At 40.9% G+C, this 23,096-nt stretch overlaps 1 protein-coding gene across 3 annotated transcripts; it reads left to right on the forward strand.

Moving 5' to 3' along the window:
• The first annotated feature begins 10,335 nt into the window (after positions 1-10,335).
• LOC133928665 (uncharacterized) lies at positions 10,336-22,540 on the forward strand. 3 transcript variants are annotated; one of them, XR_009911487.1, is made up of 15 exons: positions 10,336-10,664; positions 15,528-15,655; positions 15,742-15,874; positions 16,417-16,573; positions 16,660-16,738; positions 16,944-16,984; positions 17,137-17,253; positions 17,368-17,448; positions 18,291-18,353; positions 18,492-18,543; positions 18,703-18,783; positions 19,725-19,772; positions 20,360-20,619; positions 21,089-21,124; positions 21,751-21,825. XR_009911487.1 is itself a non-coding variant. In XM_062375100.1 (15 exons), exons 1-15 carry the CDS (start codon positions 10,499-10,501, stop codon positions 22,259-22,261), a joined length of 1,326 nt encoding a protein of 441 aa, XP_062231084.1. In that variant the 5' UTR covers positions 10,338-10,498; the 3' UTR covers positions 22,262-22,540. The 3 variants fall into 3 exon arrangements, 2 of the variants coding, with proteins under 2 accessions (XP_062231085.1, XP_062231084.1); XM_062375100.1 differs by lacking the exon at positions 20,360-20,619 and adding an exon at positions 22,193-22,540 and having other exon boundaries at positions 10,338-10,664; XM_062375101.1 differs by lacking the exons at positions 17,368-17,448; positions 20,360-20,619 and adding an exon at positions 22,193-22,540 and having other exon boundaries at positions 10,337-10,664.
• The last annotated feature ends 556 nt before the right edge of the window (positions 22,541-23,096 follow it).

The raw sequence follows: 23,096 nt of genomic DNA on the forward strand, positions 1-23,096 counted from the left end.
AATATAAATACAACTCACTTGTACTAAGATTTTGGATAAATATGCAAAACAGTCGATTACAACTCAAAGCACAACAAATCTACCAATTAGGGTTTAGAGGAGGAGAGGAAATGAGGAGGAAAGGGGGAGATGTGAACCTTCAAAGGCATAGCACCAATTCAAACTTTAAATCAACAAATATTGGAGAATACTAGAGGAGCCGGTGAAAATCGCCAGCTACTGTGTGGACGGTACTGTGCAGTAACTGTTCGCCAGCACAGTGGCTCGCCAGCTCTTAAAACAGAGTTGAGTAATAGGTGATTGGTGAAAATGTTACCCGTCACCTATTAAGAATCATAAATGACGGGTTACATTATAACCCGTCACTTATAATTGGCCCAAGGAGACTCGTCACCTTTGTTAAATTATAAGTGACGGGTCATAACATGACCCGTCACTTATTACTGTTGCAGGGGGACCCGTCACCTATGACCAAGTCATAAGTGACGGGTTTAGTTATTGCCCGTCACTTATGTTATTGTTGACAGGTAATATTATGACCCATCACCTATTATTTGATATCAGTGATGGGTCTATAAATGGGCGCGACCCGAGGTGATATAAGTGACGGGTCGCGTAATGATCCGTCACTAAACTATATCTCCTATGTCCATTTTACACGTAGTGGATGGAGCCTGCAGAGGAGCACCTAGAGGTCCCACTATGGTAGACCTAGATGAGAGAGAGGGCCCAGATCAACCATAGCTGGTTGTCTTGCTCTGAGATGGAAATGGGGATAAATGGGGTGACGGCGTGTTGCTCTGGGTAGTGGGAAGACTAGAAAATCGGTGGAATTAAAGAGATAAGGGAGGGAGCAACTGAAGGAGAAGGAGAATGCCAGTGGGGAGTCGCGAGGGGAGGAGGCCGGTGGGGAGGGGTGAGAGAGAGAATGGAGAGAGTCGGCGGAGAGCGAAGAGATAAGGGAGAGAGATCGGCGGACATGAACAGGAGATTCTTGAGCCAAAACAGTAGTGAAATCAAAATTTCAGGTTCGGGAGTTGTATTAATGCCAGTTAGTATTGAAAACCGGTACTGATACTCTCAGTGCTGGTTTTTAATACTAACGGTATTGATACTACTTATCAATGCCGATTTTTGTCTAAATGAATAGTTGGTTGCCTAATTTTGCTACGAACCGGCACTGATACCGTACCAGTGTTAGTTTTGATTGAATCGACACTGATGAGTTAGCACTTATGACTAGTTCTGTAGTAGTGGTAGGAGCTCGATTACGACGTAGGATGGACGATTGTAGTCGTCGATGGTGTTATGATTGGAGGGGACACAACGCCAACATGCTATAGCAAGGGGGCACCGCTCGCATGAAAATGGATTAGACGGGGAGGGCAGGCGCCACTCACATGAGAGAGTATAAAGAAGAAAAAGGCCTAAGTGCAACGGTTATCAATTGGGTTGACCTTGGTTGGAACGTGCATGATGTTATAGTGTGTTGGACCGGTTGGAGCTCGATGATTTTAGGTCGGGGAGAAGGTATCAGGTGGATTGGTTGTGCTGAGCGCAATGATTAAAATTTGAGGTGCTTGACTTCAGTCCACCTGTTGCACTAATTTCAAATGATGTGGCTAAACCTGGTGTAAGATTTAGAGATGTACATATTAATTATTTCCCTAAGGCCGACTCAACAGAGTTGGCATCCACCGACCACGCCACTGTGCTAGAGCAGTTACTGTATCCACTACTACAGTATTTCAGATTTATTGCTAGCTACTCCAAATTTGCTCATTCTCACTCATGTCTGCGTCACTGTTCATATAGAATGACTATAAGCTCGAAGAGAGAATGAGAGTAATGGAAGGTAGGAAATATGGTCGCTGTTAGAGATGAAAAAGGGCTATTGTAATAATATTATATGGGATTAATTTTTAAGTATTTACTGAAGATGGTCTAAACTCTCAAGCAAGAAAAAGAAAAGAAGACAATATAACCCACCAGATTAAGAGCCTGTTTGTTTTTTATTATGATTCTAACCATCTAGATTTTAATTCTCACAAGTAGAATATGAATTGTTATAATCTAGATTGTACAATCTAAAACAAACAGCACCAGATTATTATAATCTCCCTTCTCTCCCACCTCCTGCCCTTGGTTCCTCGTCTCTCTTCTCTCTCTCAGCCACCCACACTAAAGCACAGAGGAGAGCAGAGCGCCATCGTCAAATCCGTGCCGCCAAGCTTGAATCAACCTCAGCCAAGCCTTGAGGAGCACAAAAGAGGGTCACCAAGGTCTTCTCCGACCTATTCCCGAGCAATTTCCCCCGCTTCCTGACGAATTGAGTAGCTCAGGCGACAACAACTGCTACCTCACCATTGCGCATCTGCGTCTGCAGCTTCTTCACCCCAACCGAAGCCGCAGTGAGCATCATCAGCCATCCTGCGAACTTCCACGTGTGCTCGTTGGTCGTCGGCCTGTCGTTGGCGTGGCTCCCCATAGGAACTGAGCACTACCGCATCTAGGAGCTCACTGCCGACCACACCCCAACTGAGCCCTCTAGTCGAGGAGCATGAAGGAGGGTTGCTGAGGTCTTCTCCGACTTATTCCCGAGCGATTTCACCCGCTTCTCGATGAATTGAGCGGTTCCACCATCTTCTTCTGCAGCTCCAGCAGCAACCTCTGCTATCTCGCCATCACGCATCTGTGTTTGTAGCCCCTCCGCCCCAACCGAAGCCGCGGTGTGCATCACCGGCCCTCCTGCAAACTTTCGCGTGCACTCGTTGGTCCTCAGCCTGTCGGCGGCGCGGCTCCCCACAGGAGCCAAGTGTCGCCGCAACCAGGCACTAGCCCTCAGCCATGCCCCAGCCGAGTCCACTAGCTGAGGAACCCTCATTAGAGTCCCGCTTTGCACGCTAGATCTGCTGCGCTGAGGGGGAGGTGGCGGTCGTCGGGAGAAAGAAGCGAATGGAGAAAGAAGTGAACTTTTATTTTGTAATTATATAGTGAGTAAATATGTGTCATAATCTGTTCGAATCATCTTTTTTCTGAAATATGAATTGTGGCACAATTTGGTCCTAAATTATGGATTGCAGAACCATCCTGTTTATTTTAGATTTTGATTTTAGAAGCTAGAATTCACAATTAGAATAAAAAACAAATTGACCCTAATTTAAAGTAGACGGAAGGGTAAGTATGTAAATAGAGCAAACTAGAAAAATCATGCACCGTGTGCACGCCATATGACCCGTAATGGAATATCAAATCACAAAAAGAAATGGTATGCAGAAGATGCATAATCTTTGTAAATTAAGTCATGTGTGTCTAGAACTATTTCTATATTCTTTGTACCAGAAAATTCCATATATAATCCTGTTTTAGATATGCCCAAAGATCAGCTGTACTACCAGCATAAGTGCATCTTATAAAGTTTAGGATAGCTAATGATCTTAATCCCTTTCATCCAATTATTTAATTCTAGACTTTGATGTAGTTTAGCATCGCTGCATACATAGAGAATTAGAACATTGACATCAGATTTAAAATACCTCAGCTAATTACCTCAAGGATACGGTCAGTAAATCACATCGGAAAGGAAATCTATACTGAATTATTTGTCCTGCATGGACAATGCAAAATCAATTACCTTAATCGAGGGATTCCTGTTCTCTAGGCAGCGGAGGTCCCATGTTGCTCTATTCGCTTTCCGCAGAGGCAAATTTATCTTTGAGCCAATCGAAACTTAAGAAAACAAAAAGATTTTTTTTTCTGATTACAGGGTATAATAGTTCAATCATCATGAGGTTATCTCCAAATAGTGGAAATGGCAGCTGAATCATGGTTAATTACTAAGTCGTATCGGTTGTTTACTATCTAAAAAAAAATGCATATCACATATATGCAAAAGTTTTCACATGATTGTTTCTGTTTCTTGAAAGAGCAAATGGTAATATTTTTTGCAACATTCTGCAATATAAGCAAATCAAACACATCATTTGATGATCAAACAAAGATGCCCATATGTACGAAAACTATGCATATGAATACCTGCAGTAAGCACAGATAAGTAGTCCGTTATGAGTTGTATGAGCATTTTTGAAAGCTATTACTTATGCTAAACTAAATTTTCTATGCAATAATGAGTTCACACATATACAATTAATATTCTTACCAATGTATGTTGAAAATCTTTAAATGGAACCTTGGAGAAAGACTTGCTCTGATTATTTCTGTGGATGTTCAAATGGAAATCTGCATTTTGTTTTGTCATCCTGGAAGCCCACGTACACAAAGAATGAAAATGATATTGCATTTTGTCAACATGAGAGAATATGCCAGATTGATGCTATAAGTCCAACACTCATACCGAGAGAATATGCTTGTACTAGCGATCCTTTGAAAGAGAATATTAATGTTACCTTTTTCAGCTCGGCAAATTCTTTTCAGTCATAGTTAGTAGAAATGCAAGATGTTGGAAAATTCTATACAAGGAAAAAAGAAGTTGTTCTACTTGAAGCTTCTTTTAGTGTGGAAGTTAAAACCTGGTTGAGAGGAAAAAAGAAGTTGTTCTACTTGAAGCTTCTTTTAGTGTGGAAGTTAAAACCTGGTTGAGATTAGATATCAGAAAATTCCAAGATCATAGAAACAACAAGTTTTACCATATAGTGTTAGTATTTTAATAGCATGCATCTATGTTTAGACAGACAAATTCTATAGAATTTAGTGAGAATCCCCTAGAGCAACAAGCATGAAAAAAAAGCAAACACACAAAGAGTATATTAGTCCGTGTTATTTACATTGTAATCTTCTGAAGAAAACATCTTTTGTTGTGCGAGTGATGTTTGTATACTTGGTTTGTGATACGAAATGGGTTTAGGGATTACCAGTGGGATTGCCATTGCCAGATGTGTGAGTAATTTTTTTTGGAAGATCACATAATACTTTTCTCATAAAAGGTTAAGTTGCATGTAGGAAATAGTGGACATCATTATAAGCAAATCAAAGAATTAAGTGCAATCCTTTTGTATAAAAAATTATCTTTGAACATAAAGCTATAAAGCACTTCCAAAACTTCACCAGTCTGACAATCACACTTCATTTGAATATGTAAATAGATATGCTATCATTTGAACAAAAGCGGTGGCTGGCATGAGATATGCCAAGTATGATATGAAGGTAGCAAAGTTGGTAATGGAGCATAATTAGATTAAAAAGTTACTTATTATAGATTTTTAGTTACACTACAAATCATTTCTAATTGAACAAAAGCGGTGGCTGGCATGAGATATTCCAAGGATGGCATTAAGGTAGCAAAGTTGGTCATGGATCATAATTAGATTAAAAAGTTACTTGTTATAGAATTTTGGTTACGCTACAAATCATTTTTAATTAGACCTCAAAGAACATTTGAATCGAGCTACAATTTTTTTTTTTTTTTGAGAGTGTTAGCACTAAACAAATAGAAAAGCTTATGGATCGGCTTTTGACATTCCGATTTTCTGTAGGTGAAAAGGAAAGATGCAAAGCAAGTACTTGTGTTATTTTTCATTGCTCGATATTTCAACAACTTGCAAACATGTGCAAATTCCAGTCAAAGCAATTGAACAAATATCTAAAATAGGTCAAAATGGCCCTAACAAATTTTAATTATTTTGGAAAAGCAACGAAGAGTATAGTCTTATTATGGGACCTAAAATTATAATGTCAGTCTTACCCGATCCAGAAAATAGCTAGCAACAGTTGGAAGAAAATGCAACTTATTACTCCTTTTATATGTTGCTTTAATAACAGGATCTTTCTGAACCTCTTCAACAATTGGTGGATATTCTCTAGTTGCAGTAGGAAAGAAGGCGTCCAGATCACCTAGTGCAACTATTTCCAGTAGCAAGCCAGCAAACTATCTTAGTCTTTGATTTAGTGCATACAAAGATGACTTGGTCTGCACTACAACCAGTTCATCTGTTAACAATCATATCGGTAATCTGTTTCAAGAAACACATCGAAAAATAGGTGGCATTTCACGAATAGGAATATAAATTTTTAATGAATTAAGCATGCACTTGGTTATCTCAAAATCTCAGTGTTCAGCACAATAACATTTCATGATGGCATTGGAAAGTAGAAACATTGGCCTCTTCAGTAAACTTGAAGTGTCTCATAAACCTAGCAGTGGGATTCTATATCCTACACAACATTAGTATCATAGTATGTATGGATAACTATGACATGTAGCCTCAATTTCAGCATTTATATATGTTGTAAAACACTAAGATGATGATGTAAATAATGTGGTCCCATAATGGAGAATCCAACGACACTTCTTGGAGAGAAAGAAATATACAAAGAGAATACTAATTGAATACCTGAAAAGTTTTTGTAGTTTTCAATATTTACCAGATTAGTCCCCCTGAATCCACTTGGTATTTTCAATACATGATTTGAGGTAGGAAAAGACGCAAAAACTAAATCATTTTTGGTATAGGATATCAGCAAGTAGCCCAAAAATACACATAAAACTGGACCAAATCTTACTAACAACATTCTTATCACTCGTGCAAAGCCCTCTGTCTTCTTTCAAAGCTTCATCCTCAAAGCATTCTCGCTATTCAAGTAGCATATTGATATATTTGTAAACATTACTTTGTATCATGAGCTTCAAATCAAGTATTTCTTCTAGACTTGCTAACTGCCAAATGCATAATCTTTCGAGTTGGGGCTATATATATGTACCCCATGAGTAAATCTTGTGAGTATCTTCATACTCACGCTGCTTCTGTTGATGTTTTGTAGGTGAAGTTGAGGCCGGTTCCATCTATTTCCACCCTGCTGAAGTCAATGAAGGGCGAGAATAGCGGTTGGCTCTATATGGTAATCTTCAGTGGTGTTTGTGGGCTACATACCATAGGATATTTTGTTATTTTGGGATCGTTCTCGCTTCAATCAAGTTTGTAGTTTGTGCTTCCATTTCTTGAGTTGTGGAATAGCAGCCTGCTTGATTGAATCGAGCATAGGTTGGATAGCTCCTCACAAAAAGTGTATGTGATATATAAAACATAAAAGAAGCATATGCCTTGCCCTTAAGATTTAATTCAAATTCTTGTTGTAGAATGACATTAGACACAAAATCTTTAGGAAGTAAAACAATAAAACAATGGAATAAGGATTTAGTTCATCACGATTTGATTTTAGTTCCACTGCTCGTTGCTTGACCGCTCTCAGATTAAATGTGGCTACGTGTTTCCAGAGTAGAACACTATGGCATCGTGCTGTCTAAAGTAAGAAGTCAATCTGCTAGACATCTTTATTCAATGCCCGACCCACGTCCACCGTGACTTGGCTTGTTTTCGCTGGCTTGCAAGTCACAGTTTGCCGGCAATCCAATAATATAAATTCTGGAGTGGCGGAAGCAAAGAGGGTAGTTTGCCGAACTGAGAAATAAGGTATGCCAATGTCCAATTTGTATCCACACGACACTTGCAAGTGCACAGATTCCACGAATCTGGTAACAGAAGCACTCTTTTGATGAAATGGTACTCTTGTGCATAAACTTGCAACCATTAAAAGTATCATGAAGAACTTTGAGATTAACACAACTAAATGGAATCTCCATTTGGTGAGATCTCAAAGATATGAAGTGATTTCTACGATCCAAAGAATAAATGATTGCTGCGTTGAAAAAAAAAAGAGGGGGCAGGCGACACATGGGCCAAAGGGAATAGAGTACCTGTGGAGATGGAGGACTGTGTTACACGTTGTTGGCAGCTACTCACCCTAGCATTTGGGATAGCAGACAACAACAAAGAGGAGGCGGTGTCATGCTTGAGCGGGCAGCATGTACATCCTGGTTGGGCATATCGTTGAACACGGTGCAGGCGTGGCAGCCAACATACAGCTAAGAGCCCAGTTTGCATTGCAACGTTGTCGTGGCTGTGTGCTGGTAACCCACCATGACAACCTACTCCGTGCTTCCATCAACGAGCTCACCTACCTCCTCAGGCAGCTGTCACCGACCTTCATCGGCCTCGTCTCCGTTGTCAGTTGACGACGCCAAAGATCACAGTAGCAAACATGGCCCTCTTAGGGTATGTATGTGATTTTAGTGATTAATAATAATATAGTAAATAAGACTAACATGTTTGTCAAGTATATGCTTTAGTAGGTCTCATAGATGCAACAAAAGAGAAGTCATTGAAGCCAGAACAAAGAAATGAATGAATTGAACTTGTTTTATAAATTTTTTATATGATCAAATGGGATGGATTTCTATACAATCATGTAGAGCACTTCACGAGCTTTCCATAGAGCCCAAGATCATCAAAATCAGAGTTCAGAGCGAAAAGTTATGCCCAAAATACATAATGCTGTTTTGCTGAAATTTGTCTCACCGGATGATCCGGTGCTCATAACAAAAATAGTCCGGTGCTACACTGGATAGCTCGGTGCTCATAGATAAAAATGGCTCGGTGTTCAAAAAGAATTGCAGCAAAGTCTATATGCCTCACCTGATGATCCGGTGTTCACAAAAATAAACTCACCGGACTATTTTCTAGAGAGGTTACAGAATAGTTCAGTTGACACAGTATGCATATCGGATGTTTCGGTGTTCACAAAAATAATAGTGGAGTTCTAACGGCTAGTTTTTAGAGAGTACACACCGGATAGTCCGGTGCTTGTAATGTTGCACACGCCGGACCATCAGGTGAGTATAAAAAGAATGTGACCGTTGGAGCAACGACTAGTTCACAGAGTTGAGCCTATTTATACCTCTCCACTCAGTTATTTGAAGGTGCTGGAGTCCAGAGAAACCCTTGTACACCTAAGAAGACATCCAAGCCATCCAAAGCATAAAGTGTTCATCCGAGGTGATTAAGCATACCATTAATGAGCGATTAGTGCTTATAGGCATAGAGAGAAAGGTTGCTAGGTGTTGCAACCTAGAGTGTAGGTCAAGGAGTGATCCAAAAGTATACCGAGAGGTACGCCGGCGCCTTGTAGTCTTTGTGAATAGCCGGTAACTTGTTGACCCTTTGACTTGGTGTGGAACAGCGACAAGAGGATTGTGTGGGGACGCAGAGGCCCTTGTCTTTGTGACTAAAGCTCCGAAGTGAAGACTGCGTACAAGTGACCGGAAGAGAGGTTAGTGGTGAGACTTTGCCTTAGTGGCTTGGTGGCTCATCGTGTTTGAGACCTTATCTTGGTGACTTGGTATCTCAAGAGCCGTGACTGGAAGAGACTTGGCGACCGGGAGTATATCCTTTGTGAAGCTCCAATGTGGACTAGGGGTGGCTTGTGTGCCATAGATACCATTGGATAAAAATCCCTCGTGCTGAGTTTATCTCTCTACCTCATTTATGTTTCCGCATTTACATACTTGCAATTTATCTTGTAATTCTTATGAGTGGTAAAAGTAGACACACTAGATAAGTTTAGAGCACATTTAGATAGAAATTGTGATAGGCTTATCTTGTGAAAGTTTTGGAGCTAATAGTTTTAAGTGTTCTAATTCACCCACCTCTTAGGACGTCCTCGATTCCTTTCAATCGCAATCATACTGCCCATGCGCCGGGCGCCTCCAGCCGCTCTTTCTAGGACCCATCCATGGCCACGTACCTCCTGTCGTTGCTCCCGTAGCTCCACCGTCATCAAGAGCTAGAAGTAGGGATGGGTAGAAGAGGAGAGATGGGGAGATGGAGGGGTGGCACCAGATCTGAGCTGCAGCGGCATGATGGGCGAATGAAGAGGGGAGGTAGGGTGCACCGACAATGGAGGGTGGGGCAGCACCAGGCTGTGGCGGCCAGCGACGGGTTCTGTGGCGACATTTAGTGCCTTCAACCAGTAAGAATTATTGTCGGTGGTGAGGAGAGGACAGCTGGAGGAGGGAGGGTGATTTGACGGCGACGGGAAGGGCCAGCCGATAGGGCGGCAGCCACATCGACGCATGTGACCGCCATCACGAGTGGGGGTGGGGGAGGGTAGCTGGCTGCTGCTGCTGTGTTGGTGGCCGAATGGTTCAAGGCGATTGGGAGGGAGGGGTTTTCCGCCGATGACAAATTTAAGTGCAGTGGAGAAATCAAGATTGAAAGAAATGGAGGCAAGGCTTTCTCATATATGGTGGAGTCAGAGCTTTCTCGGATAGTGGTACCGAAGGTGGTCCCTCTCAGACGACAGTGGCGGCAAAGGTGAAGGTGAAGACGACTTGCTTCCGATACGTACAGAAGAGACCAGCTGATCAGCGCACAATCACGATCTAACAGGCGTCAATTTATTGCTGATATGGTTTCACGGTAACCTTTACCCCAGCTTAGGATAGTAAGATATTCTTTTGGCATCTTCTTGCTTTCCCCTTATAGTTAAACCCCACCGCCCGGTGGCCGCACCGCCCCTCTTCTCCCCCTTCGCTCCAACCGCAGCACGTCCATTTCACGTGCCCTCCCGCTCCTCCCTTCCTTCCCCTTCCTCCACGCCACCTCCCGCCGACCAGCCACCGAGCGCCCACCCACCCACCCACCCGATGGCGGCGACGAAGGGGCTGGTGCCCATCACGCGGGCCTACCTCGCGAGCTACTACGACAAGTACCCGCTGCCCTCGCTCCCCGACGCCGCCGTCGACCTGGCGTCCCGCCTCCGCGCCCTCTCCGCCGACCTCACCACTGCCGCCGCTGTCCCCATCACCCCAGGTGAGCGCGCTTCCTCGCTGATCCCGCTCTCGCACCGCGATCCGCTACTCGCTTGCTCCCCGGCGGCGCCTGGGCCCTTGATCTCTCCGCGATTCGACTTAGGGAGGTTGGGAACTGTTCAAATTGCGTCGGAAGGGGGGCGGTGTTCCCGGTAGTTATTAGCTGCTTGGGGTATTCTTGAATTACGAGGTTTGCATCTGGTCCTGGGAGGTGTAGCTTTCTGGAATCGGGTGGGAATTAGCGATAGTTGTTTCCTTAGGTTGCTGAAAGCAGCTAAAGATTGGTTGATGAAGCGTAAGGATGTGGGAAAGCTCCTCCGTCGTATGTTGTGTAGCTTTTTGTTTGATACGGATATGGCGATACGGTGATAGCTTAAAAACACGGATATATCGATACGATGAGTGTATATAAATACATATTTAATTTTTATCAAAATATAAATAACTGAATATGCTAGAACAGGTGTTCAGAAACAGAAAGATATCCCACGTCTTATCCACTCCACTCCTCTCCTCTGCTCTCTTCCTCACTCTCCTTTTCATCCATCTCCCTCTCGCTTGCAAACAGCAGCAGCAGCTGACAGCTCTGCTCTCTCGCTCTCTGCCATTTTTAATGCTGCAGAGAAGAGCTCTCTCGCTCTCTGCAGCATTAAATATTCTGTGATCTTCTCTGACAGCTGACAGCAGCACAACAACAGTAGCAGCAGCGGCAGCTCTCCCTCCCCAGCTCGTCCAGATCCACCACAAAGGAGCTGCCAGAAGCTCCTCTTCCCAGCCCCATCGCCCTCACCTCTCCTCTCCTGCCCCTCTGCCCCTTCATCCATTTTCCCCTCGCTGTGCACCATTGCGCAGAGCAACAACCAGCGCACCACGCCGAGCAGAGGGCTACGACTGACGGATCCCCACCGTAGATCTGCCATGGGAATTGCCGCTATGAGCTCGTGCGCCTCTTCTCCGTCAAGTGCGCGGCTCCTCGCTAGAATCACCGAGGCCAAGCCGTCTTCTTCGCCTCCGATGCTAAGCTCCTCTGACCCCACCGACGACCAGCTACTCTAAGCCCCCTTGGTCTGAATCTAGCATGTGGAGAGCATCACTGCCCCTCCATCAAGCCTTCACGCGCGCAACTTTGTTGTTGGCCCGCAGCCGGCAGGACTGTCCGCGTGCGTCAGGTTCCGCCATGATGTCGTGCTCAGCCTAGAGTACCGCCAGGTATCAGATACGTATCATGAATTAAATGAATTGTTTCTAAATCGCAATTCTCTTATACTTCCCGATACCCGTATCCCGCCGCATACCGCCGTATCAGATACGAGTACGGCGAAGGTGACGTATTGGTGAAGGGCGGAACTAGCGCCTGGACGTCCGATTCGAGCGCTAGCATCGGACACATCCGTCATCGTGCAATCGTAGGAGCTAGACAACCTTACACCATCCGATCTCGATAGAAAAATCCCACCTCAACATCAGACCTTGTTTCATGCAACATCCCTGGGTGAACCTGCAATTCTTCCTCGTGTGGTCACTCACCCTCGAGCTCCCCTCGGAGATCGTCGAAGAGCTCGACTCCTTAACCAATCCACAACAAAATTGAATAAACCTTGCCTTAGATCTAAAATATCGAGTTCCCTACCGCGAGGTCGGGATTTCGACGCTTGCAACAAACCAAATTCACTTCTGCAACATACGGAAAAAGCTATTGCAACATCCTCACTTAGGAGATCGTCCTAAGTGAAGCATGAGTTAACATATGCAAGTGCAACATAAGGTCATGAAGCATGAGTTAACATGTGCAACATTTCAAAAGCACCTTTGCAACATAAAAAATGAACTATTGCATCATAATTTTGTAGAAGACATAACTGGATATGGTAGAAAGGCATTGCAACATTTCAGGTAGATTATTGCAACATTAAGTTAGAACTATTGCAACATAGATGTGAACAAAGTGCAACATGAAAAGTTCACAAAGTTCATTCAAGATTGCAACATTTGATTTGCATTTTTGCAACATGAAAAGTTAACAAGTGTAACATTATAGTTTTTGTTGAAAATGTACATGGTAGAATCATTCAATGTTTCAACACTTCATATGCACCATTGCAACATTAAAAAAGAACCAGTGCAACATTAAAAAAGAACCAGTGTGACATGACCAAAAGACACCGCCTCATCGAGCTCACCCAACCGCAGTCGGCCCACGATGCATCCACGGCCGGGCACGCCACCTGCAGGCCGTCACCACCCATCACTCGGTGCTAAGCTTGCAACATCACACGAGAACCACCTTAACATCCAAAATGAATGAGGGTAACATCACACAAGAACCACTGCACCACTCAAACAGATTAACTACAACATTAAAAAAGAATCACTACAATAAAACAAATGAATAAGTGCAACATTAAATAATAACCAGTGCAACATTAAAAAAGATGTCAGCCCACGCGGCATCCGTGGCCGCGCTCGCCACCTGCAGGCCATCATTGCTCCCCCGTCTCTCGGTGTCGAGCTCGCCCACCGTGGTCGGTCCTTAAGGCTCCGAGCTCGCCCACCCGTAGCCCGTCACCGTTCCCTGTCGCTCGGTGCCAAGCTCACCCACCGCCGTTGGCCGCTCAACGCAGGTGAGCGGCGGAAAAGGTGAGGTCGTGAGGGGAAAGCGAGCGGCGGAAGAGGTGGGGTCGGGAGGAGGGAGCGAGCGGCGGAGGAGGTGACATAGGGAGGGGGAGTGGCGGAGGAGGCTGGATTTGGAGGGGGACAGGCAGAGGAGAGCAGATCTGGAGGGGGAGCAACAGATTGGGAGGGGGGAATGGCGGATTGAGAGGAGGGAGAGTGACGGAGAGCAAAATGAACTGGGGGCAAAGTAATTAGGTGGGGTAGAGGATAAAGACGGTGCGGGAGAGAACTGTGACCGTACCATATTGCGTCCTATGCTCCGGACGCTCGTGATGAAGCATTATCATCGGTGAAACATAGAGAGTTTCTTCCAGACTAATGAAGTTGTTAGCTTGAATTGATTACTAGATCACTTCAAAAGTTATTTTTTTTTGAAACTGAAACTGCCGAGAAGCTGTAACTCTGTGCACCTGTTTAGTGACTTGATTATTTGCTCGACCAACTCTTTCTGTTTAGTCTATATCACTATATGTAGTATGGCTTTATCAGATCCACTTGTTGCTATAAATTTAGAAGTTGTCACAACTTAACTGAAGTACTAGTTTGGTTGATCACACTATTATTGTTGTTATTGGTTAGAATAAGAATTGCATGTGAAGTTCTGGCATCCTTATGATTGCAGTTGCAGTTGTCTCCTTTGGCTCTGGACAGCTCCCACTGGGGTTGTATCTTGTCCAAACTACATTCTCAATGTAAACTTGAAAACTGTTCCAGGCCTTCTTATATTGATTGGACTACTCACAGCTGAGTTTACATCTTAACTGTCGTACTCCTTCCTGTTTCCCCATATATGTTTGTCACCATTGTGAGGATCAGTGACGTCCTCAGAGGGAGGTGTGAATTAGGACACTTAAAACTATCAGGCTTTAAAAATTTCACAAGATAAACCTATATCGATTTCTATCTAAATGTGCTCTAGGTTTATCTAGTGTGTCTATTTTACCGCTCAAAAGGTTTGCATCATATAGCCAATCTTAACAAATTACTCTAGGAAAGTAAATGCGCAAAGGTAAATTATAAGTATGTAAATGTGGAAATGTAAATAAGGTAGAGAAAGCACGTCCACTAACATATGCAAGTTCACTAAACTTCCATTGACCTCCCGATGAGTGCAATTTCACTAAACTCCACTGACATAATACTCCGGCGTTGCCAAAGCTTTATCACCGGATCATCTGGTGAGTTCAACAGTCTATGGATAAAATGCTGCGGTGAGTGCAAACTCCTCTGCATCGGATTATCCGGTGAGAACAATTTCTCTAGGACTTCTCCAATTCAATCAAACTTTGTCCCAGTTTCGGTGACTTCTTCATGTATTGCATCTATGAAACTTACTAAGATATATACTTGACAAAAATATTAGTCCCATTGACTATATTATCATTAATCACTAAAATCACATACATGCCCTATTAAGGCCATGCTCGCTACAACCATCCATGCTTGGCAGTGCTGCGCCCAACTGGTTGTGACCTCCCCTGATATATACCTAGTTTAGGAGATGAGTGAGACCCCCTATTGTTGGCATTTGGCAGGTTGAATGGTACTCCAATCTTATCTTCCAGTCACTATAGCTGAATTCTCATGGGCTATGTGGATGTTCTAAATATTCTATGCTTTCTGAAACTACATGAAAACGTGGAATTGTGACTAGGACACTAGGCCCAGAATGGTTTTAAGAAGCTTGGTCAGGATCACATAATTCTACAACAATGGTCGGTATATGCTTGGAGTCGTACCAATTTATGCAGAAAAAACTAACCACCATGATAGTTGCATGAGAGTTGAGAGTGCATCAGCATCAACTATATTCAATTTACTGAGTTATTGTGATGCTATTCAACCAAACATTTATTAATGAAAAAAGGGCTTCGCAGAAGATTTAAGGGACACTTCAAAAGTGCACATATACTTTTCAATTTTGGGAAAATCAAACAACTGATGAAAACACATGACAAAAGAAAATGAAGACAAATATTTTTTTTTTCCTAGAAAAAGAAGCAGGCTGGGTGCTGTGAGCAGGGATTGTGTGGACACTCTCGAACTCTTACACTTCTAAATAGTACAAAAAAAATGCCTGGCAGCATAAGTAAGCAGAGGCAGCTCTTCTCTGCAGCATTAAATATTCTGCGATCTTGTTTAAAAAAATACATGTTTTTGACAATTCTTCCATCCATTTTGCATGCGAAAGATGAGGAACTCTTGGAACAAGAAGCGGCTGGCATTCCTGCCCATAAAATTGATGAGAATTTGTGGAAGAACAGAGAACAAATGGAAGAAATTCTGTTTTTGCTCAATAAATCACATTGTCCTGTTGCAGTAAGTTTAGCATTTTACCTATATCTAAGTATGAGTTCTGCCTTTGCTTTGTTGGAGGTTAACAATTATCATCTACATGCAAACAGCTTCAACAGAAGTCCACCCCAGAAGACGCTGAGATAGTCTCTATACTTGATGATATTGAAACTAAATTGAAGGACATGTTGAAGAAGTTAGAACAATTTCAGTTGAAAAATGCTGACAATGTTTTTAATACAGGTTGATTTTCTTTACTTCTGTTTTTCATTTCCTGTGATGTTTTGCATAAATAGCGAAATAAATGTTAATACCTTTGGATGAATAGTATATCATGGCTAAGAAATTGAATACTGTATCATGATTAAGCATTTGGTGGTTTTGTGCCGATTCCCTTTATGAATTGAGTTCCAATATGGACGATTTGGATCTTTTCTGATAAATTGCTGGTTTGATCCACATTATTTCTGCTATGCATTTTGTGATTCTCACGGTTGATATTCCCATATTTCCTTAATGCAAATCATGATATGAGGTGTTTCATTATATAGTTTATATATTACTGAAATCTTGAATTGAATCCTTGCCGTGTGGCTTTCTGCTGATAATATTTAAAGGTATCATATGTTTTATGATATCTGGACTGAAAATTTGATAGTAGAACAATATTTTTTTGCTTAACCTTAGTTCATCCTTTAGTTCCACATTTGCCCTTTTTGGGTACAAGTATAGGTCAGGCATTCTCTTGATAATTGACATTCATTTATGATATATCATATATGCAGTTATGACATACATGCCCCAAGATTTTCGGGGTACTCTAATCAGGCAACAGCGAGAACGCTCAGAGAGAAATAAGCAAGCGGAGGTAGATGCTTTAGTTAGTGCTGGAGGAAGCATTCGTGATCGATATACATTGCTATGGAAACAGCAAATGGAAAGGTTGCTTACCTGTTTTTCATTCAGTTGTCACTTGCCAGTCTACCTGTATTTATTATCGTTTTCTTTTCCAAAATTTCAATCTGTAGGCGGGTGCAATTAGCTCAGCTTGGTTCCGCAACAGGTGTATATAAGACTCTTGTTCGATATTTGGTTGGTGTTCCACAGGTTAGTGAATTTGTTGGAGTTATATTCACTGTCTTGACGATGCAATAGTTCTTTTTATTTGCCACAAAATGTTGTTTTTTTATTACATTAGGTAGATGAAATGTTCTTTATATATCTATATGAATATGAGATACTTAAATATTTATTATGAATTTTGCCAGCCAAAACTGTGACGTAATTTAACATCGAGTTTCTTCCACCACAGGTTTTATTGGACTTTATTCAACAAATAAATGATGACAATGGGTATGTATGCATGCCTTTCCATTGAAAGTTTAAAATGAACGTTAGCATATAGTGCCCTGCATTTGATATGGTTTAGTATGTATGTGAAGTAACCAAATGGATGATTTTTATAATGTGATTGCCTTATCTTTTAATCTGAAATTTCATTTCAGGCCTATGGAAGAGCAAAGAGAACGTTATGGCCCAACACTGTACACCCTTACAAAACTGGTGCTGGCAATTCGGTTGTATCTGCATGTCTCTTTGGCACGATATGGACAAAGGAAATTGTGAGCAGTTCTGTGTATAAGAGCTATATAGAAAAAATTGCTTGGACCTACTCTGTTTTTGTCTGCAAAATGATCCTTCTAATTCTTAATTATCTTCCTATTAAAAATTAACAGAGAGAACGATGGCGTTGCTGTGTTGCAGCAAGCTGTGGTTATCTACACCGAGGAATTTGAGAAGTTCACTAAATTCATAGGGTAATTATAATTCAGCATTAAACATAATATAATTATTCTTCATCGTCCATAGCATCTTGATAACCAGTATTCCCATGACCAATGCTAGAGCTTCACAAGTTGTACATCTGAAACTTTAATGCCAATGTTTAGCTGGCAAAGAAAACCTCTGTAATATTATAAAATACTCCATAATTTTCTATTGCCACTTCCTTGAGATCTATTCCCCCTTGCTACCATTGCAAAATACCCATTCTCCTTTTTGGTACTATTCTGTCCATGTCTATTTCCCTTTTGCCACTTCAATGGGCTCAAAACAGCTTGACCGATATGAAAAAAACTTAGAGTCCATAACAATCAAGAAAAATATCAATTAAACTGTAGATTTTAAAAAAAATATCAAGAAAAAACTAGAAAATCAGTACATTCAAGGGATCACTTTTGAACCCAAAAAAAAAAAAAAATTTTTTTGGATATTTTGAGCAAGGAAATTGTGTAGATGTTCTCATCCAGTTTATTATTTTGACAGTTTAGTTTATATTTTTGACAATTTTAAAACTATTTTCAAAGATGACCCCTAAATTTTTATTTTGTATTTTTCTTTTTTTTTTGAACTTTCCTTTGATCAAAAAATAGTTTCCTTTGACCGATTATTAGTTTAATGATTCTATTTAGAGTGACATAGTGATACCATTGGATTATATTCTAGTCTTCAGTTTGTTGTTTGCCATTCTATATGTCAGGTAATTGATGCCGATGTGATGCCTTACGCTTGCTTCACTAGCTTTAAATATTTGCTGTATATAAACTTTATAATTTATGTTCATGATTTTTTTTTCAACTGACGAGTCAACACTCTGCAGTGAGGTCTTTGTGAATGCACCATTCTTTATATCTGCTGAGGATGCAGGTGCTGCGGATGCAAGGTACAGTCTCCTTTTAGCATTGATCTCATGCACTTTGCATTACTAGTTTAGCATTTTAGTTTAGTACTAAGAAGTACTAGAGAAGTTTGCAGAACTGAAATACTTTTGTTTTTCTTTTTTCACCCACACTTTTGGTAGGAAAAGTGATGAATACAAAGAAACCATTATTCCAGCTGGGAAGACACATGAGGTACTGAACTAGTTGGACTCAATTATTTGCTTTATTTATTGGTAAATTAGACAAATCTGCTTCTTGACTCTTGGGGCAGTTATTCGGAATGTTTAATAGCTTATGTTTATTGCTTGGATGGTCTCAATTTGCTTAAGTTTTATCATTCATATTGTTCAGGTTATTTTGAGTGTTGAAGCTGTAAACTCATACATTGCATGGGACTTCTCCTTACAACAAGGGGCCCTCAACATGATGCTGGTAGTATTCTGATTCCCTGCTCTCTGAAACAAAAGATGATCCTTTTACACACAGTCTATTCTACATGTACGCGCACTATAGTTTACCACTGCACACACCCCCAGTTACAACTTAAAAAACTGTTAGTTACAATCCACTAGGTAGATCAGTTATAACTGCGCGTCTAGAAGTATATAATTGCAATACGAGAAGCTAACGAGTTACAATTGGTTACAATTAATATATATATAAGGACCGGAGTTACGTTTTAGATTGTACTGCGATTACAATCGTGTTCCTTAGGTTGTACATTATTAGGCTAGGAATTCGTTAGGAGTTACGTTCATCCATAATTCAATTGCAACTCAATTATTATTTTTTATTTACGTCTTGTTGTAACTTCCTGGCTCACGGATTGTAACTATACTATTTTTTGGGTTGTAACTGGGGGTGTGCATAGACATGAACTACAGTGAGTATACCTGCAGAATAGATTAATAGTATATATATTAATTTTCTAACTATATATTTTGTTTTTCTAATCTGTACGAGGCATCTCCCTTTTGTTATTGAGGAGGCTTTAGTGTTTAGTTTTTACTTATTAGCTTAGTCCATGTCAATTGCATTGCTATTTTGGTTATTTATGTTTAAGAGATTACTTATAAGAAAAGAAATGGGATATTCAGTTGAAATGAAAAGAAATGCTAAAGCCTAGGACGTTGATGTGATCAATGATATCACTTATTATAACCCTGATGAAAATACATGATAATGTATTTTAGCTACCTAGAACTGCTTCATACTACTGTGGAAATAAAGTGCTAGCGAATGCTTCATGTTTCTTGAATCAAAGAGGCAGGGTACCTGTAATTTCACCCAAGACGCTGTGCAGTTTTTGAAATGCTCCAGTAGTCGATGGAGTGTTTCACATTTCTTTTAAGTGACAGAATTGATTTTGGCAGGACATTGGCTTTCATGTGGAGTACATTAGCCCTTCAGGGGAGAAAACTGTAAGTTTCTTGTTCACTGGGACTATTTGATTTATGTACCTTGTGCATAAATGAAACTGAGGTGTATTGTCATCAGCATATATTAGATGGCCTTGAAACCAAGCAGCGCGACCATTGCCGATGACTGGTAATCACACCACAAGGGCAGGGATAGAGGAGATACTAGGAATTTAATATATGCTTAATTGAAATAGATGCCGTGACCTCCTTTATTATCTCTTAAGACATGCTAATAAATCATATCTCTAACTAATCTAACTTGGTATCCAAGACAACTAACAGATTAAGGATAAAGACTAAGTCATCTATTGGGCTACTGCTGCTCTGTGCAGTACCGCGCTGGCCCAAGGCCCATCCCTGGTGGGTATCTTGAAGGCATCTCTGCTCATGGATGTTGATAGGATTAATCCATTTTAGTAGTGCCATGTATCGTGTTGTGGTTTTAGCCAGATACTTCTCTTTGCCATTACAATTTTGCTTGTCATTTTTTCCCACTCTAATTACATGCATGTTTACTTTCGGCATTCTATTGTACTTACATCAGTTAGGGCTTGGAACTGACCTACTATTCTCACGTTTCTGATAAGCCTCTATGAAAGCACCAAGGATGACATTGGCACCAGGGGTGGATCCAGGGCCCGTTCTCGGGGTGCTGCAGCACGGGCCCAGCCCAGGAAGCCCAGGAGGAAGCAAGGGGGAAATCCAGAAAAAAAAAAGCATCATTTTAGCCCACAAAACATGAAGTCACTCCAATGGCAAGAGGTCCAAGACCTCTCCTAGCACGGGCCTGGATCCACCCTTTATTGGCACAAAACACTTTCTCGGGTTCAAGTTGCACAGACCCATGGTTAGGGGCATTTATTTCTTTATTCATAAAATCTGACATGTCCAAGCTATTCAACCACGTTTGGCTAGATACTAACTGATAGTACTAGCAAAAATGAATAACATTGTAATGGAAGAGTGGTAAAAGGAACCAGAGCAAAATAGCCATGCAAATTGAAAGGAGACTTTGTTAGTGGCAAAAGGCCAAAAACAATATTTTGAAACAAAATGTGCACTATCTGGAAGAAATCTAAGCATTCCATATATTGTTCCACCCAATATCATTTGAAATCATCTACTATTGGAGTATGTTTTACTTAAATGGGCGTTTTACTTACCTTCTGGCCCATGTCGTTGCACCAGCTGGTGTGCCTAGTAATCAACTGGTTGTTTTTTCTTAAGTAAATAAAATGATCTGGTTGCTTCTGAAAAAACATTTTGTTTGCTCATATTGTATAAATCGTTTTCTAATGAAATTATATCTATTGCAGTTAATTCTTCCCTACCGAAGGTATGAAGCTGACCAAGTAAGCTTGATTTATTGCTTATGGATTTTTTTTGTCCAGATATTCTATTTCCCATGTGTCAGATACAGGCAGGTTTGAGAAATGAGGTTTGACTCGCATGAATTGATTGAGTGACATATTCTAATGACATACAAAATAGCTTCAATAGACAATGTTTAAATTGGTGGAAACTATTAATGATTTCGTAGGATTGAGTCAAAAGCTTTTAGGTAAACAGAACATAATTATTCTGGGCATCAGAGTTTTCATTACTAGTTGACTACTTTCTGTCATTTCATCTCTAGGCTGGTAGAAGGCTGCCATTCATACAACATACTACCCACAAATAATGTTACATATCAAAATTTAGAAATATTTGGTTCTGTTTAGTAACTTTAAGTTGTCTAAATAGTTGACTAGGAAACAATGAGGTTAATCATCACTATCTGTCTCATTCTTGATACATACGCTAGTTAATAGTGACTTTGAACAAACTGCATGGTTTTAACTTCGTTCTTTACCCCCTAAAGTAAAATTTGTACTTGAGATTAGATGCTTGAGCCAGCCTTTAGCAGCCATAATGTAACAGTTGAACCCCTCTGTGCTACTTCTAATGTTTCACATGCATTTTGGTTTGTCCTACACAGGGTAATTTTTGCACTGTTTTAGCGGGATCATACAGACTTGTATGGGATAACTCATATTCGTCATTCTTCAAAAAGGTATTTTACAAAGGATGTCCTACATATATTATTGCATGTTGTTCAGGTTATCTTTAAGGCGTCCTTTCCAATGAGTTCATGAGTTAAGCTATTTCGTATTTTCTGCATGAATCTAATAACTCATGCTGAGGAAGCGTCTTCTATTTCCCATGGCGGTTAGTCTCAAAGACTTCTAGCGTTGCTACCTGAATTGATAAAAAGGTCCACATTTGCTTGATAACAACCACACCGTATGGAACCCATAGGCAAAGTATCTCATGTCTTGACTAAATATGCATTAAACGAAGTCACTCGATACTGCACGTCCTCATAGTCATGTTATCATTTCTGTTCTAGTGTTGATTAATCTAACTTTGCCTCTTGACAGAGCCTCCGGTACAAGGTGGATGCCGTGCCACCAGTTGTCGAGCCGGCCATGCCCGCCGTGGAGCCTTGATGAGGCCTGTATTAATATAACACGAGGGTCGATGCCTGCGATGGAGTTGCCGTCCAGATGCATTAGATGCCCCACACGGAGTTGTAACCAATTCTTGTATCGACTGTGATACAATGTTCTAATCTCAGGGTTCCACCTATACATACAGATAGCTCATTGTCTGTGAGCGCAAGATATGTACTTTGTTGTCTGTGAGCGCAAGATATGTACTTTGTGTGCACATGGTTACGTCCACTTGCTAATGATGAATGCCTACTTCTATACAAGAAAATTGTACTATATCGAGGAATGGGGGCAGGTCTGTCTAATTCAAAGTTATGGCGGTGTTCATTGTTTTTCTTAGAGCATTTGCATCCCATTGACTGCTACTGAAGTTGTACTCAAATTTATGTGCAATTTGAGTTTGACTCTGGTAGGTTCCAAATCCTATTTTTTTCTAGATGCATCTGTAATGGAAAATATTTGTCGAACGAAGAAAAAGGGGAAAATTGTAAAATCTATGTACAACTATACATTTTGTAGCATCTATGTTGTAGTCATAGAACTGCTTTGATCGCACGTTTGGGCTCTAGTGTATCTCACAACTCTGTGGGGTTATTATAGCTCATGTATAATGTTGGTGATATGACATAGAGACAATTATAGATATGATTGTATCATATTAATGTTTATGTACTTTTGAATAATATATTATTCTATGGATAATAATTATTTATATTGTAGCAAGTATGTGACTTACTTGTGAAGCTCTTTGAATTAATTATGATGTTATTCTAAATAATCACTAGTCTTTGTGTAGGATAATGATGATTTATAAATCAATACATATATTGAT

Source organism: Phragmites australis, chromosome 9 (genome assembly GCF_958298935.1).
Source record: "Phragmites australis chromosome 9, lpPhrAust1.1, whole genome shotgun sequence".
NCBI classification, from domain to species: domain Eukaryota; kingdom Viridiplantae; phylum Streptophyta; class Magnoliopsida; order Poales; family Poaceae; genus Phragmites; species Phragmites australis.